The sequence below is a fragment of the Balaenoptera physalus genome, assembly GCF_965194825.1.
Source record: "Balaenoptera physalus genome assembly, chromosome: 1".
Taxonomy (NCBI): Eukaryota; Metazoa; Chordata; class Mammalia; order Artiodactyla; family Balaenopteridae; genus Balaenoptera; species Balaenoptera physalus.
The window spans coordinates 137,536,076-137,552,193 of NC_138882.1; the positions used below are offsets into that span (position 1 = coordinate 137,536,076).

The 16,118-nt window shown below is 39.4% G+C and overlaps 1 protein-coding gene across 3 annotated transcripts in view; it reads left to right on the plus strand.

The window, feature by feature from the left end:
- DIRAS3 (DIRAS family GTPase 3) overlaps positions 1 to 15,250 on the plus strand; it is a 34,853-nt gene extending 19,603 nt beyond the window's left edge. The window contains exons 4-5 of one of the 3 annotated variants that reach the window (XM_082421195.1): positions 7,916 to 8,003; positions 13,815 to 15,250. In XM_082421195.1, the coding sequence (XP_082277321.1) occupies positions 13,880 to 14,578 (699 nt within the window). In that variant the 5' untranslated portion in view covers positions 7,916 to 8,003; positions 13,815 to 13,879 and the 3' untranslated portion in view covers positions 14,579 to 15,250. Of the gene's footprint in view, positions 1 to 7,915; positions 8,004 to 12,721; positions 13,060 to 13,814 lie in introns of those variants that run through there. The other 2 variants (XM_082421194.1, XM_082421196.1) reach the window with 2 other exon arrangements.
- Positions 15,251 to 16,118: the final 868 nt, after the last annotated feature.

A 16,118-nucleotide genomic window follows, 5' to 3' on the forward strand; every position in this document is an offset into this window, starting at 1 on the left:
ATAGGTGCTGAAGTCACTCTTCCAGGGTTTGAATCCCAGTTCTGCAACTTTCTAGCTGTGTAAACTTCGGCAGATTACTCACCTAGGAAATGAGGTAATTAAACCACAGATGATTTCTAGGAGGGATTCCAATTCAACTACTGTTTCATCCATAGATGCTTTCTTGGCTCTGTGCCCTTTTGGCATCATTCTTCTGTCCATCTTTTCCCCAATAGCCTCTTCTCCCTTCAAGGTTCTCTCCAGACAGCATGTTCTCTAAAGCCTTTCCTCAGATTTCAGATTTAAATAAAGACTAGAAGAGCATTAGAGATGGAATAAATAAAAGTAAAATAAAATTTTTTATTTTTTTAATTAATTGATCTAATAGATAACTTCAAAGTGATAATAGTAACAATGTATTAGGTGATTATAGCATATGGATGAGTGAAATGAATGACATACATTTATAGGGGATGAGAGGGATTAATTGGGAATATTGTAGGTCACCTGCCTTTCATCTGAAGTGTTATTTGAAAGTGGACTTAAATTTGTTATAAATGTATGTTATAAATTGATATGCTAAGAGTAGAGAAAATGGAATTATATAAAATGCTCAGTTAAAACCAGAAAAGGCAGAAAAAGAGGGAAAAAATAAACAAAGAACAAGTACAATGAATATAAAACAGCTACAAACATGGTAGATATTAAACCAAATATACCAATAATCGCATTAAATATGAATTATCTAAATATACCAATTAAAATACAGAGACTGTTAGAGTAGATAAAGAAGAAGACCCAACTCTCTCTCTCTCTTTATATATATATATTTACAAGAAATCCATTTTAAATATAAAGACACAGATAGGTTAAAAGTAAAGGGATGGAGAAAGAAAGATATTCTATAGTAACACTAATCAAGAGAAAGCTGAAATAGCTGTATTAATTTCAGACAAATTAGACTGCAGAACAAGGGAAATCATCAGGGATAAAGAGGGTCATTACATAATGATAAAGGAGTCAATCCTCCAAGAAAACATAGCAATCCTTAATGTGTATGTACCTAACAACAGAACATCAAAACACACGAGGCAAAAACTAATAGAACAGCAAGGAGAAATAGACAAATCCATTATTACGGATTTGGAGACTTGAATACCCCTTCAGTAATTAATAGATCCAGTAGGCAAAAACTGAGTAATAACACAGTTGAGCTGACACAGCACCATTAATCAACTAGACTTAATTGACATTTATAAAATACTTTATCCAACAATAGCAGAATACACAGATACCATGCCATGTTGATCACTGTAGCTTTACAGTAAGTCTTGAAGTTGGGTAATTGCAGTCCTTCAACTTTGTTTTTCTTCTTCAGTATTGTGTTGGCTATTTAGTTTTGATTTTTTTTGTTTGTTTTGCCTTTCCATATAATCTTTAGTTTGTTTGATATCCAAAAAATGGCTGCTCAGATTTTAATTTGGATCATATTGCATCTATAAATCAAGTTGGGCAGAATTGACAACTTAACAATATTGAGTCTTCTAATCCACGAACACAGAATATCTCTTCATTTATTTAGATCTTTTTTGACTTTTTTCATTAGAGTTTTTTATTTCTATGCATATAGATCTTATATATATTTAGATAGATTTATACCTAAGTATTTCAAGGTTTTTGATGCTAATGTAAATGGTACTGTGTTAATAATTTCAAATTCCAGTGTTCATTGTTGGTATGAAGGAAAGCAGTTGATTTTGTACATTTACCTTGTATCTTGTGACCTTGCTGTAGTCATTTACTCATTTCAGGTGGGTTTTTTATTTTGTCAATTCTTTGGGATTTTGTACATAGACAATCATGTAACCCTCAAACAAAGACAGTTTTATTTCTTCCTTTCCAACCTGTACACCTTTTATTTTTTTTAATATTTAGCCCTATTGTCCCCATAAGTGGGAATAGCTAACATTTACTGAGTGATTACTATGTCCAGACACTGTCCCAAGCATTTTGTATTTATTTACTCATGAAATACTCATTATTTACTCACAAGAACTCTATAGAGTAGGATACTACTATTATCCCAATGTTACAGATGAGGAGACTGAGGATAGAGAAGTTAAGAAAATTGCCTAAAACACTGAAATATCCCAAGAATGTCGACACTTCGTTATTAAAATGTTCTCTCTTGAATCTGGGAGAAGCACAGAAATCCACTGCAAACCATGGTTTCCAGTTCTTGTTTCAGGAAATATAATCATGAAATCTGTCTAACCACTGATAATCATATTAAATATGAATTGTCTAAATATACCAATTAAAATACAGAGACAGAGTAGATAAAGAAGATCCAACCATATATATATATATATATATATATATATATATATATATATATATATATATATTTCAAAGAAGATCCAACCATATATATATATATTTCAAAACTCTAATATATATATATATATATATATATATATATATTTACAAGAAATCCATTTTAAATATAGTGGATTTATATCCATCTTTCCCTGGAGTTCTATTCAATAGTTCCAACTGAGTACTAGAAATAGTCTCCTGTGTGTCCCACAGGCATCTCTAATTCAACATATTCAAAATCATACTCAAAATTTTCTCCTCCAGTTTTGCTTTTCCTCTTGTGTTTCTTTTTTCTTGTTATCTCTTCTTCCTTTTTACCTTTTGACCCCCCTTCACTCATTCTGTTAGGTTAGAGATGGGATGATGGATCAAGCAAGGTGCTAAAGAAGTAGTTTCAAGCTTTCTTCTGTATCAGAATCACCTGAGGGCCTTGTTAAAATGCAGACCCCCAGGTATCACCCATAGATTCTCATTCTGTAGATGTGGGTTGTGTATTTTTTTTAATTTAAAAAATTTGACATGTAGCATCGTGTAAGTTGGGTTGAGTATTTTTAACAAGCATCCCAGTTGATGCCAATTCAGGTGATCCTAGGACCACAGGTTGAAAAGCACTCCAGGGCTCAGATGAAGGCATCAGCCTTGGATGGAGGAAAGAGAAAATGCTGCAGGATATGAGTGAGCTAGGGGCTGCTGGAGTTTTATCTGATGTCCTCCTTTCTTTATGAGGTAGGAGCTAATGTCTCTATGAACAAGGAGCTGTTTATAGCGTCAGGGTGCTAGGAGAAAGCAGTCAGGCTGGGAATAGAAGTCATAGGAATGGGAGAAGATCCTTGCAGGGATAAAGGAAGAGAGTCTGAAGCAACACTGATCTTGGAAGTCAAAACTGTAAAGAAGATACTATTTTCTGGTGAAGGATGGGGAACACAACTGCCATTAGTTGTCTACAGAGCTTAAAAGAGGGGAAGAACCCAGAAAGAAATGGAAAGAAAAGAGATTCCCCAAATTATGATTGTGAGGGTCCTAAACATCACCACCTGTCTCTGCTAGAGAGGCAGCATGGTGTGAAATACACAAGTCCGAGAGGTAGCCAGAATTCCTAGCCTCTACCATGCAGTTAATCTCTCTATGCCTAGTCTCCTCATTTGTAAAATGGAGACAGTATTAGTTCCACTTCATGGACTCATAATATAAGTTCCAAATGAATAAACACATGTAATATATTAGGCTCATAGCAAAGACTCAAATGGATGTTAGCTTATTCACATTCCACAAGCAATACCCTGCTTGAATTTTACACACATAAGTCAATCTTACTTCAAACAGGGGTACTTTTGACCCCTTTTTACAGATGAAGAAACTGAATATAAAAGGAAAACAAGTTATTTGTCTAAGTCCAAAAAAGCGGTATGTGAGCAAACAGGAACTGGAGACCAGGTCTCCAAACTCCAGCTGCATTTTGAGTGTCTACTTGTTGCCAGGTATTGAGGAAGGTGCTTTTAACATGTCAGCACTTGCCATGTATTTCTCTATTATCAGTTGAGGATATTAAGGATAGAATTAAAGGCCAAATTATAAACAGGTGGTGGAACCACAGCTGGAGAGAAGCCAGCTGGCTCCAGAGCTGGGAACTCCTACAGTGACTTCTACCCCTCTTGATGGAATCTATATTACCCCACACCATCCTGGTCACCTCTGAGAGCTACATGCCGGTGCTTACTAACATCTGTGAGGGAATCAGAGATAAATGAATCTCAGTTCGATCTGAGAAAAGCTCATAGCTTTGTGGAGAGTATAAAACAAGTATATGCAAGGCTATAATACAAGGTGAAAAGGTGAGTGGGAACTCAGAGGGAGGAATTCCCTCCAGCTGGATGTGCCATTTGGAGGTGAACCTAGAAGGAGGGCAGGATTGGGGCATGTGGATGAGGGAATGGGGTTGGAGGATGAACTGAATGGAGAAGCAGACGCAGGAACTCCCAAGAATATCCAGTTATTAAGCCAGTGTGTGCAGACTTGTGGAAGGTAAGATTTGAAAGGGAATGTGGGATCTGTTTGCAGGGAGCTGGAAATCTGAAGATAAATAGTTTGAACTTTAATTCTGTAGGCAACAGGGAGCCACAAGAGATGTGTTGTTTTTGGCTTTTTTGCAAATGCCTCCTTTTTTTTTTTGTATATTTGTAATTTAATGATTTGTACTAAAATCACACTAATGTAAAGTTAAGTTTTCTTTTAGGTAAGTTACTAAATTTAGCTGGACTTCAGTTTTTTTTTTTTTTTTCACACACACACACTGTATTTTATTTTTACAAGAGATAAATAGACTGACACCAAGCATTGTACATGGATGACCACAACAAAAGCAACAATGATTGCAATTACCAAACACGAAACACACTCATACTATGTCATAATATTGACATTCAGTCCAGTAATCCTCCACTGTAACAAGTGCCTCTTAAAATTAATGATTTTACTTGGAGATAACTGAAGACTGACATGCAATTGTAAGCAATAATACAGAGAGAGCCTGAGTAACTTAGTCTCCCTCGATGGTAATATCTTGCAAAACTGTAGTCAATATCACAACCAGGATGTTAACATTGATACAATCCACTGCTCTTATTTAGATTTCCCCTGTTTTACTTGTACTCATCTGTGTATGCATTTAATGCTATGGAATTTTATCAAATATATAGGTTTGCATATCTACAACAGTCAAGATACAGGACAGTTCCATCACCATGAGAATCTCTCCTATTGCCCTTTTACAAGCATACCCACCTTCCTGCCATGCCCCTTCCCTCATCTCTAAGCCCTATTACTAGCACCGTTTCTGTAATTTTATTTCAAGAATGTTTCATAAATGGAATCATAGAGTATACAACCTTTGGTGACTGGCTTTTTTTTCACTCACCATAATTCTCTTGAGATTCATTCAAATTGTAGCCTGTATCAATAATTCTCTCTCTCTTGCTCTCTTTTTTTTTGGAGTAGTATTCCATGATATGGATATACCATAGTTTAACCATTCACCTGCTAAAGGATGGCTGGGTTGTTTTCAGTATTTTACTACTATGATTTAAGCTGCTATAAATATTTGTGTACAAAATTCACACATAAAGTTGTGTGCATTTTGTGTGAACATAAGCTCATTTCTCTGGGATAAATACCCAAGAGCTCTGGGTATGTATGTTTAGTAGTAGTAGGTATGTACGCTGGGTTGTATGTTTAGTTGCATCATTAATTTTATAACAAATGAATATATATATATATAACTAATGTATATATATCATATATATTCTTTTTCAGATTCTCTTCTATTATAGGTTATTACAAGATATTGAATATAGATCCCTGTGCTATACAGTATGTCCTTGTTGTTTATCTACTTTATATGTAGTAGTGTGTACCTGTTAATTCCAAATTCCCAGTTTATCCCTCCCTCCCCTTCCCCCTTTGGAAGCCATAAGTTTGTTTTCTATGTCTGTGAGTCTATTTCTGTTTTGTAAATAAATACATCTGTATCATTTTTTTTAAGATTTCATGTATAAGCGATATCATATGATATTTGTCTTTCTCTGTCTGATTTATTTCACTTAGTATGATAATCTCCAGGTCCATCCAGGTTGCTGCAAATGGCATTATTTCATTCTTTTTAATGGCTGAATAATATTCCACTGTCTCATTGTGTTTTTAATTTGCATTCCTCTAGTGGCTTATGATGTTAAAAAAACTTTTCATATGGTTATTTGTTCTTTGTATGTCTTCTTCAGTGAAATGTCTATTCATGTCTTTTGCCCATTTTCTAATTGGACTTTGTATTATTGAGTTTTGAGACTTCTATATTTCTGGCATACTAGTCGTTTGCCAGAAATGTGGCCTGCCAATATAGCTCCCAGTGTATTCCTTCTCTTTCCATTAATTTTACAAGGTCTTTCACAGAATAAAGGTTTTTAATTTTCCTTTTATTCATCAAATTTTCCTTTTATGGACTGTGCTAATGGCATCATGTCTAAGAACTCTTTCCTTAGACTTAAATCCTGAAGATATTCTTTTCAAAAACACAATTTTGTATTTTTACACGTTATGTTTAAGTCCATTATCCATTTTAAGATAATTTTTATATAAGGTGTGAGATTTAAGTTGACTTTTTTGTTTGCTTGTTTGTTCTTGTCTATGGATATCCAATTGCTCTAGCACCATTTGTTGAAAAGACAGCAACAATCCTTCCTGCATTGAATTGCTTTTGCACCTTCATCGAAAATCAGTTGGTTGTATTTGTGTAGGCCTACTCCTGGGTTCTCTGTTCTGTTCCATTGATCTATATGTCTATCCCTCCACCAATATGACACTTCCATGATTATTGTAGCCATATCGTAAGCCTTAATATCAAGAAGAGTGATTCTTTTCACTTTATTCCTCTTTTTCAAGAGTGTTTTAGCTATTCTAGATACTATGCCTTTTCATATAAATTTTAGGATAAACTTGTTTAGGCCTACAAAATCCTTGCTGGGATTTTGACAAGAATTTCATTAAACCTATAGATCAGTTTGGAGAGAATTGACATCTTTACTAAGTTGTCTCCTAATCCATGAACACACTGTGTCTCTCCATCTATTTAGGTCTTCTTTGATTTCTTTTATTAGCATTTTATAATTTTCAGCATTCAGACTATTTATGTGTTTTGTAAATTATACACAAAGTATTAACTTTTCTATAGAGTGATTGTAAATAATACTGTGTTATTTTTATTCTGGTTTCCATATATTCTGTCTTACTATATAAAATCATGCTTCTATTTTCAACCTACCTATGTCATTGAATGTGAAGTGAATTTCTTTTTACTTCAAACACCATACAGTTGGCTTGTGTTTCTTTTGTTTGATTGTTTGTTTGTTTGTTTGTTTGTTTTATCCACCCTGCCAATCTGCCTTTTTAATTGGTGTATTTACACCATTTACATTTAAGGTGATTCTTGATATATATGAACTTAAGTATGAAATTTTATTATTTGTTTCCTGGTTTTCCTCTGTTTCTCTTTTATCACCTTCCTGTGGGTTACTGTAATGTTTTATAGGATTCTATTTTGATTTATTTTTAGTGTGTTTGAGTATATCTCTTTGTATAGAAAGTTATTGCTTTGGGTATTATAATATGCACATATGACATCATAATCTATTACCATTTGAGTGAAGTATGAAAACCTTACTTGTATTCAGGTCCCTTTGCCTTCCCCAATTTTTAATATCATTGCCTTGAGTATCAGGTGTTATAATTTTTGTTTTGATCATCGTGATTGTAAAAACTTATGAGAAGAAGGATTGTCTATCATATTTACCCCTACTTTTTCTTTTACCTATCTTGATATTCTACTTTCCTTTATGAAGTTCCAAATTATCTTTTCCTTTCTGTTTATAAAACTTCCTTTAGCCACTCTTTAAGGGTAGGTTTGTTAGCAACAAATTCTCTTAGTTTTTCTTCATCTGAACATGTCTTTTTTCATGAAGGACCATTTTGTTGAATATAGAATTTGCAGTTGACAGTTCTTTTCTTTCAGCACTTGAAAAATGTCATGCCATTTCCTTTGGCATCTGTGGTTTCAGATGAGATGTCTGCCATCGTCTGAAATAATGTTCCTCTGACAGGTAATACATTGTTTATTTCTAGCTGCTTTCAAGAATTTTTCTTTGTGTTCAGTTTTCAGAATTCAATTATGTGTCTTGGCATGGATTTCCTTGGAATTATCCTAGTGGGGTTTGCTCAGCTTCTTGGAACTGTAAGTTTGTGTCTTTCACCAAATTTGGGAGATTTTCAGCCATAATTTCTTCCCATACTCATTTAGATTTCTTTTCCTCTCCTTCTGGGACTCTGATGATACAAATGTTGGGATTTTGGTTACTGTACCACAGGTCCTTGAGACTCTGTTCATTTTTTTCCCCAGTCTATTTTCTCTCTATTGTTTATATTGAGTAAATTTTATTTCTTTATCCTCCCTCAAGTTCACTGATTCATCCAATGTCATCTCCATGATACTATCAAGACCATTCAGAAAATTTAAAAAATTTCTATTATTGTATTTTTCAGTTCCATAATTTCCATTTAGATCCTTTTTATACATTTTATTTCTTTGCTGAACGTTTTTTTAAATTTTATGTTATATTGGAGTATAGTTGATTAACAATGTTGTGATAGTTTCAGGTTTACAGCAAAGTGACTCAATTATACATATACATGTATCTATTCTTTTTCAAATTCTTTTCCCATTTAGGTTATTACAGAGTATTGAGCAGAGTTCCCTATGCTATACAGTAGGTCCTTATTGGTTATCTATTTTATTTTTTATTTTTAAAAATATTTATTTATTTATTTGTTTTAGGCTGTGTTGGGTCTCAATTGCTGCATGCGGGCTTTCTCTAGTTGCAGAAAGCGGGGGCTACTCTTTGTTGTGGTGTGCGGGCTTCTCATTGCAGTGGTTTCTCTTGTTGTGGAGTGCAGGCACAAGGTGCATGGGCTTCAGTAGTTGTGGCATGCAGGCTCAGTAGTTGTGGCTCATGGGCTCTAGAGTGCAGGCTCAGTAGTTGTGGCACACAGGCTTAGTTGTTCCACGTAAGTGGGATCTTCCCGAACCAGGGATCGAACCCATGTCCCCTGTGTTGGCAGACGGATTCTTAACCACTGTGCCACCAGGGAAGTCCCTGGTTGTCTGTTTTAAATATAGCAGTGTGTACATGTCAATCCCAAACTCCCAGTCTATCCCTCCCCACCCAACCCTTCCCCTCGGTAACCATAAGTTCATTCTCTAAGTCTGTGAGTCTGTTTCTGTTTTGTAAATAAGTTCATTTAGTATCATTTTTTTTTAAGATTCCACATATAAGCGATATCATATGTTATTTGTCTTTCTCTGTCTGACTTACTTCACTTACTATGATATCTCCAGGTACATCCACGTTGCTGCAAATGGCATTCTTTCTTTCTTTTTAATGGCTGAGTAATATTCCATTGTATATATGTAGCATATCTTCCTTATCCATTCATCTGTTGATGGACATTTAGGTTACTTCCATGTCTTGGCTACTGTAAACAGTGCTGCAATGAACACTGGAGTGCATGTATCCTTTCAAACTATGTTTTTCTCCAGATATAAGCCCAGGAGTGGCATTGCTGGATCATACGCTAGCTCTATTTTTAGTTTCTTAAGGAACCTCCATACTGTTCTCCACAGTGGCTGTACCAATTTACATTCCCACCAACAGTGTAGGAGGGTGCCCTTTTCTCCACACCCTCTCCAGCATTTACTGTTTGTAGACTTTTTGATGATGGCCAATCTGACTGGTGTGAGGTGATATCTCATTGTAGTTTTGATTTGCATTTCTCTAATAATTAGCGATGATGAGCATCTTTTCATGTGCCCCTTGGCCATCTGTAAGTCTTCTTTGGAGAAACGTCTATTTAGGTCTTTGCTGAATGTTTTTATTTTTTTATTTGTTTCAAGAAAATTTGGAAGTGCCTGTTGAAGTATTCTTATGATGGCTGCTTTAAAGTCTTTGTCAGATAATTCCAACATCTGTTTCATCTCAGTGTTAGTTTCAATTAATTGTCTTTTCTCCCTGATATATCTCCAAACTGTGGATCCTAACTAGCCAATATTTGCTCCAGAACTCTGGTCTGGCCCATTCCTTTTTTTTTTTTTTAATTTATTTTTATTGGAGTACAGTTGCTTTACAATGTAGTGTTAGTTTCTGGTGTATGGCAAAGTGCATCAGTTATACATGTAGCAAGGGGGAAGAGGGGGTGGGATGTATTGGAAGATTGAGATTGACATATATCCACTACTATATATAAAATAGATAACTAATGAGAACCTACTGTAAAGCACAGGGAACTCTACTCAATGGCCCATTCCTTTGACACTTCTGGCCCACCACAGTGCTGGTTTCCTGGTTTAGCGCTCTTAAGGTGAGATATTTTATACTGGCTTTTGAGGTGCAAGACTCAGTTTGGATGTAGAAGCTATGGTTTCAAATTTTCATCATTCCTTGTGAGTTCTATTTATAATCTCTTAATTTCATCTCTCTGGCATGTGAAGGCTTTAGCTTTGGAATATATATTTCCACACCCCCTAGCTTTTTTCCTTCTTCTTCTTCCTCCTCCTCTCCTCCTCCTCCTCCACCTCCACCTTCTGCTTCTCATCTTCTTTTTGGGTGTTTCTTTGTTTTAAATGTCTTGCCTCCAGAGGCACCTTCATTCATCTTCCATATCAGTGTTTTCAGGAGCCTCTTTTCTTTTGCTTTTTTATGTTTAAAACATGTATTTTTAGTTTTTTGTGTTTTTTTACTGTAAAAAACAAATGTGCATTATAAAAATTGGAAAAATCTAAAAAGCAGTGGAGAAAAAGACACCCATACCCCACAAGGAACAGTTGTTTTCAAACAGAAGACGAGGCTGAGGGAGAGAAGAGTAAGCTTGGTCAGGAGTCGGGGCATGACGTGGCCTCTGAGGTTCAGTTTCCTCATCACCAAAACGAAGGACTTGGCTAGATGGTCCTCAGGCCACTTCCAATGTTATGAATGACTTAGTGATGGGACATGACTGTCTTCAAATGGCTGAAAGGATATAAAGTTATCCAAGGGAGCAGATTGATCAATGCAGTTCCAGACTCCAGAAGATGAAACTAGAATCAGTGGGTGGAGTGACAGGTAAACTAAGAAAACTTCACTAATAATTAGAACTACCCCCCAATATAGAGGACAACTTGTCAAGCACCAAGTAGCCTGCTCTGGGGTAAACCGATGCCTGTCAGTTTCAGTTTCTGGGGCCTCTTTTCTAGTTTTTCTCATTTCTAAAGACTTTTTAGTTGCCCTAATTTCAACAGACAGAGTGATTCTTGTGGTTTAGGAGGAATGTGCAAAGATTTCATTAATGCTTAGAATTCTCACCCTACTTCCTCCCTGACCCAAGTTCTTCTATCAACTTATTTACCCCCAAACCTGCTATGTTTTCCAGACTGAAATCTGCTCTTCTTTGGATTAACTAAAAAGATCATTGCCACTTCCAAAAAAGTCACTCTTAAAATGCTCAAAGACTACAGGATTATGTGTATACAGACTTCTGTATTACTATGTGAAGGTCAATAGCTGTCATTTATGTTACCTATTGCATTCTATATGCCTTCTAATTAGTCTTCAGGCAGTAGCTCCTTGAATCCTCCCCACAATTCTTTCTCACAGGTATCAGTTCCCCTTCTACAGAAAAGTAATTTCTCCAGGACCCCACAGCTCAAAGGCATATTAACATGTACTCAAAAGAAGGAAAAGGGAAAAAAACCCACAAACATTCTAAACCTAGTTTTCTGCCTCTAAAACGTGTGCTCTTGATCTCTACCTAACACGCATGAGCTTTTGGGTAAGAAAGAAAAGCTATAAACATGTTTTCACTAGTGAGTAAAATATAGTGTATCAGCTTAAAGACACAGAATGATAATACCAGAAAAAAAACAAGACTTGGAGTGAAGAGAACTAGGTTTGGGCCTAGGTTCATCATTTATGAGCCCTGTAGCCTTGAACAAGTAACTTTACCTGCTGCATTAGTTTTCTTTTGCTGTGTAACAAACTACCAGAAATTTTGTGGCTTAAAACGACTCCCAACCGCAGAACCCACAATTCTGTAAGTCGGAAGTCTGGATGGGCTCAACTGGATTCTCTTCTTAATTAAGCCTAAAATCAAAGTGTTGGCGGTCTGATCTTATGCGCAGTTTGTAGAGAAGAATCTGCTTTCAAGTTCATTTAGGTTGTTGGGAAAATCCGGTTGCTAGCGCTGCGGTCCATGTTTTCTTATTGGCTGTCAGCCAGGGGTCGCTCTCTGCTCCTAGAAGGCTGCCCACATTCCAGTCTCGATTCTCTTATGAGGTTTTTGTGATGATGACTAAATGAGACGTATTGTACACATAGTGATGATGGATGTGATAGCTGCTTAATGTCGCTGGGTGCAGAGGATACCCCTCAACCCTTAAGCACAGCACATGTCTATACAACAGGAAATCCTACCAGGGGGCAGGTTCCGAAGTCTCGTGTAACAGAAGAGACTTCTGTTGGTCTTCCCCTACAAAGACAGAAACTGGGTTTTGCGCTGGACAAATGTTTACTAAGTGAAGTGGATGAGATGCGGTGAAGTGTCTGGCACCAGTAGTGGGAAGAATTCTAACTGGCCATTCCGCAGTGAAAAGAAGGTGGCGAGGCTTGGGAAAGGCTAACCCCGCAGGGGGCAAAAGCACAGAAGTGGTGAGGAATGCAGTAGGTGAGAAATGCCTGCATCGCCAGCGCTGTAAGCAGAGCCCCCTCAATGGGCGGGCGCCTGGGAACGCAGGACCGCCTCCCACCCCCGCCCCCGCCCGGGCTGTGGGTACCCGTGTGGGGGACGCCGGGGGGACTGCGTGGGGGGCGCGTCTGGGCTCGGTCAGCCCCTCATAGCCCAATCCCCCCTCCGTGAGCCATGCAAGTGGAGTCTCCCAGCCTGCGCCCCCTGGCTCTGGCTAACCAGCCTCAGTCCCCCCGTTGGAGCATTTCGCCCCGAGCCTCCGAGCGCGCTGGTTGCCAGCTGCAGCTCGGAGCTTGGTTACGCAATTACTTGCCGCGGCTGCGACCGCGGCCAAAGCCCACCCCGGCAAGGAGTGAATTTGCCGCGAGGTTCCCGCCTCGGAAAGAGGTAAACGCTATCTTCCGCCTTTTTTTTCGGGCACATGAACGCGCGGCGTAGCGGGCGAACCAGCCTGGGTTATCGTGGGGTGGAAACCGGTGGGTGCGTTGTCAGGGAAGCGGGTACCTGGGGACAGTTGCTGCAGGTAAGGGGTCTCTGTTAGCGCCACGAATCCTGGACTCTGTGGGCTCCCTGGGCACCCCTCGCTGCCCCGTGACCACACCCTGGATCGCGATGTCTGCAGCAACCTAACCTTGCCCGCAGTGATCAATCCATGTCAGAGACGCGCACGGTTTTTCATACCGAAGGAGGGAAGACAACAAGGGCTTATTTGGGGGAAAAATGTTTGGTAACATCGCTCAGACGTGCGTGTTTTAAGGGTTGGCAAGCTGTCCATTATTGCGGCATTCTCTAGAGTGGAGTAGTGTGGCGTGAAAAATAAAAATGAAATAAAAATGGGTGCGTAGCCACCGCGAAAGTAACAGTAAGGTATCATTGGAAGAGGTGCGGGGCGAGCCTGCCCTCCTCCCCGCCAGCATTGCCTTCCGTAGGTGCGTGGGGTGGGTGGCGGGCTCGCCGCAGAGGAGGGAGGAGGGAAGGGGGAGGAGGGTGGGGTTAGGGAGCGAGATGAGGCAGACACCCCTCCCACCTCCCCCGCCCCCAGTCCCCAGGGAGCGGCGGGCCGGGCAGGCGCTGCGACAAGACACCATTCCGGGTTAGACTCCCATCGCTCACTCTTCCTCTCTTTCTCTCTTCCTGCCTAGGCTTCCCTCACTGCTGGCCAAGTGCCAGAGAAGGTGTGCACGCATCTCCCCGCCAGTACCCAACCATGGGCAACTCCTGCTTTGGCCTCAAGGAACGGCTGATGAAGCGGCTGCGGCCTCTGCCTACCGTGATCGTCATCCGTACCTGCCTGCCCCAGAGGAGGAGCAGAGATTTCCGCGTGGTGGTGCTCGGCTCGGCCGGCGTGGGCAAGAGCGCGCTGGTGCAGAGGTGGGTGCGCGGCAACTTCCGTGAGGCGTATCTGCCGACCATCGAAGATACCTACCGCCAGGCGCTGGGCTGCAGCCACAAGGCGGGCGCGCTGCACATCACCGACACCACCGGCGGCCGCCGCTACCGGGGCCTGCAGCGCCTCGCCATTGCCAGGGGTCACGCCTTCATCCTGGTCTACTCCGTCACTAAGAAGCAAACCCTGGAGGAGCTGAAGCCCCTCTATGAGCTGATCCGTCAACTCAAAGGCAACAACCCGCAAAAGTGCCCCATCATCCTGGTGGGCAACAAGTGCGATGAGAGCCACCGGGAGGTGAGCGAGAAGGAAGGTGCCGCCTACGCGTCGGAGTGGAATTGCGCCTTCTTGGAGACCTCCGCCAAGATGAATATCAATGTGCAGGAGCTGTTCCAGATGCTGATCAACTTCGAGAAGAAGCCCGCCGCCGCTGCCGCCGCCGGCGCCCAGCCTCCCCAGAAGAAATCCCAGATCCCCAAGACCGCCGAGAAGCTGCTGGGCAAGTGCATCATCATGTGAACCCTGAGCCTTAAGGAGCCCGACCCTCTTCTCCTTCAGTGTGCTGAAAACATGGACCGACCCCATTGTGCTCTGTCACCTGTACATGACTGACTTTTGTGCTGTGGTTTGGGTTGTAACAATTAAATGTCAATAAATGTCCCTTGTGAGTTAGTAACTTTTCTTTTCCCCAGGCAAGAGAACTCGAATTGTTGAAATATGGACATTGGAGGAGGAGAGGAAAAAGGAACAGGATGCATTTTAAAGGATGGGACTTGGACGGACTTTAGAGATTAATGTTTAAGAAAGAGAATGGAAATAGCAAAATGAATTGAAAGATGTCACTGCCTTTCTTGTAATCCTATTATTGTGTATTATTCTTAAACATTTCAAGTCCTGTAAATGTCTGATCATATCTTCCCATTGTGTATTTAATTGTTAAGAGAGATGTTTTTGCAACAAAATCTCTGACAGATGACTGTGAGACAGAGATACTAAACATGATAAATAAATGAATGTTCTATAGTTGAGCATTGAGTGTGGGAGCAGAGAAAATTGTGATAGTGGAACTTGCTTACTAAATATATGCCAATTGTTTCCTAAGTCATTTAAAAATGTTTGAGTATTCTACACTGCAGTTTAAAAAAATTGTATAACAGTTCCGTGACTTAATAAAGCTTTTCCTGCATGCAATCAGCTGTAATAATTTCTTTTTCACTGAACAACAACAAAAATCACCCATTGCATTATCCATTACCCATTGCCAGTCACATCTGGAGAAGATTTCTAATAAGAATTTTTCACACTGATGCCCCTGCCCTCTTGAAATTAGCCAGTGGCGGGGGAGCGGGGGTGCTGGTTCATGGGTCCCTGCAATGCAGAGCTGGTCTGTATCCATCACCGTTCCTGGACTGACATCCAGAACTCCAGGCATCTTTGAAGAGGTTGCTTGTTCATTCTGCTGCTGTCTTGGAGGTAGGTGGGGTGGTGAAAAGCAAACCTCAGCCTTTGGCTGCCTCAAAAGTCTTTCCTCAACAAGTATTGGATCCAGGGAATGGGGAGTGGGATGGAAGGTAAGGGGAGAAACAGGTGGGATTTGAAATCTGAGAAACTTCTCCTTAAGAGAGTTTTTTTAAAGACTCATTTTATATTTGAATATTTAATTTTTTGAGTGAGGGAATCCATATCTATACATGTTCTTGTTTTCAAGTTTTTGGGTTTTTTTTCAGTTAAGGGGAAGGGGGGAGGCTTTTAGTCTGGTGGGTTTTTTCCCCATAAAATATCCCTTATTGGATAAGTATTTATTGAACAACTTAAATGTGTTTTTTTAAAATGGCTTCTTATAACTTGATTTTTAGGGGAGAAGTACATCATTGAGAAGGAATCATAAACATCTATCTCATAGTAGTAGAGTCAGAGTTTTGAGCTCAGAAAATTCATTCAGTGGATTCTTTTAAATAGTTATTTAAAATTTTTCCTATTTACTTTCAAAGCAGTTATTCTCAACCACTAGAAAATACCTAAGTAGTTCTTCCATATTGCTTTTTAATGTAGTCTATTT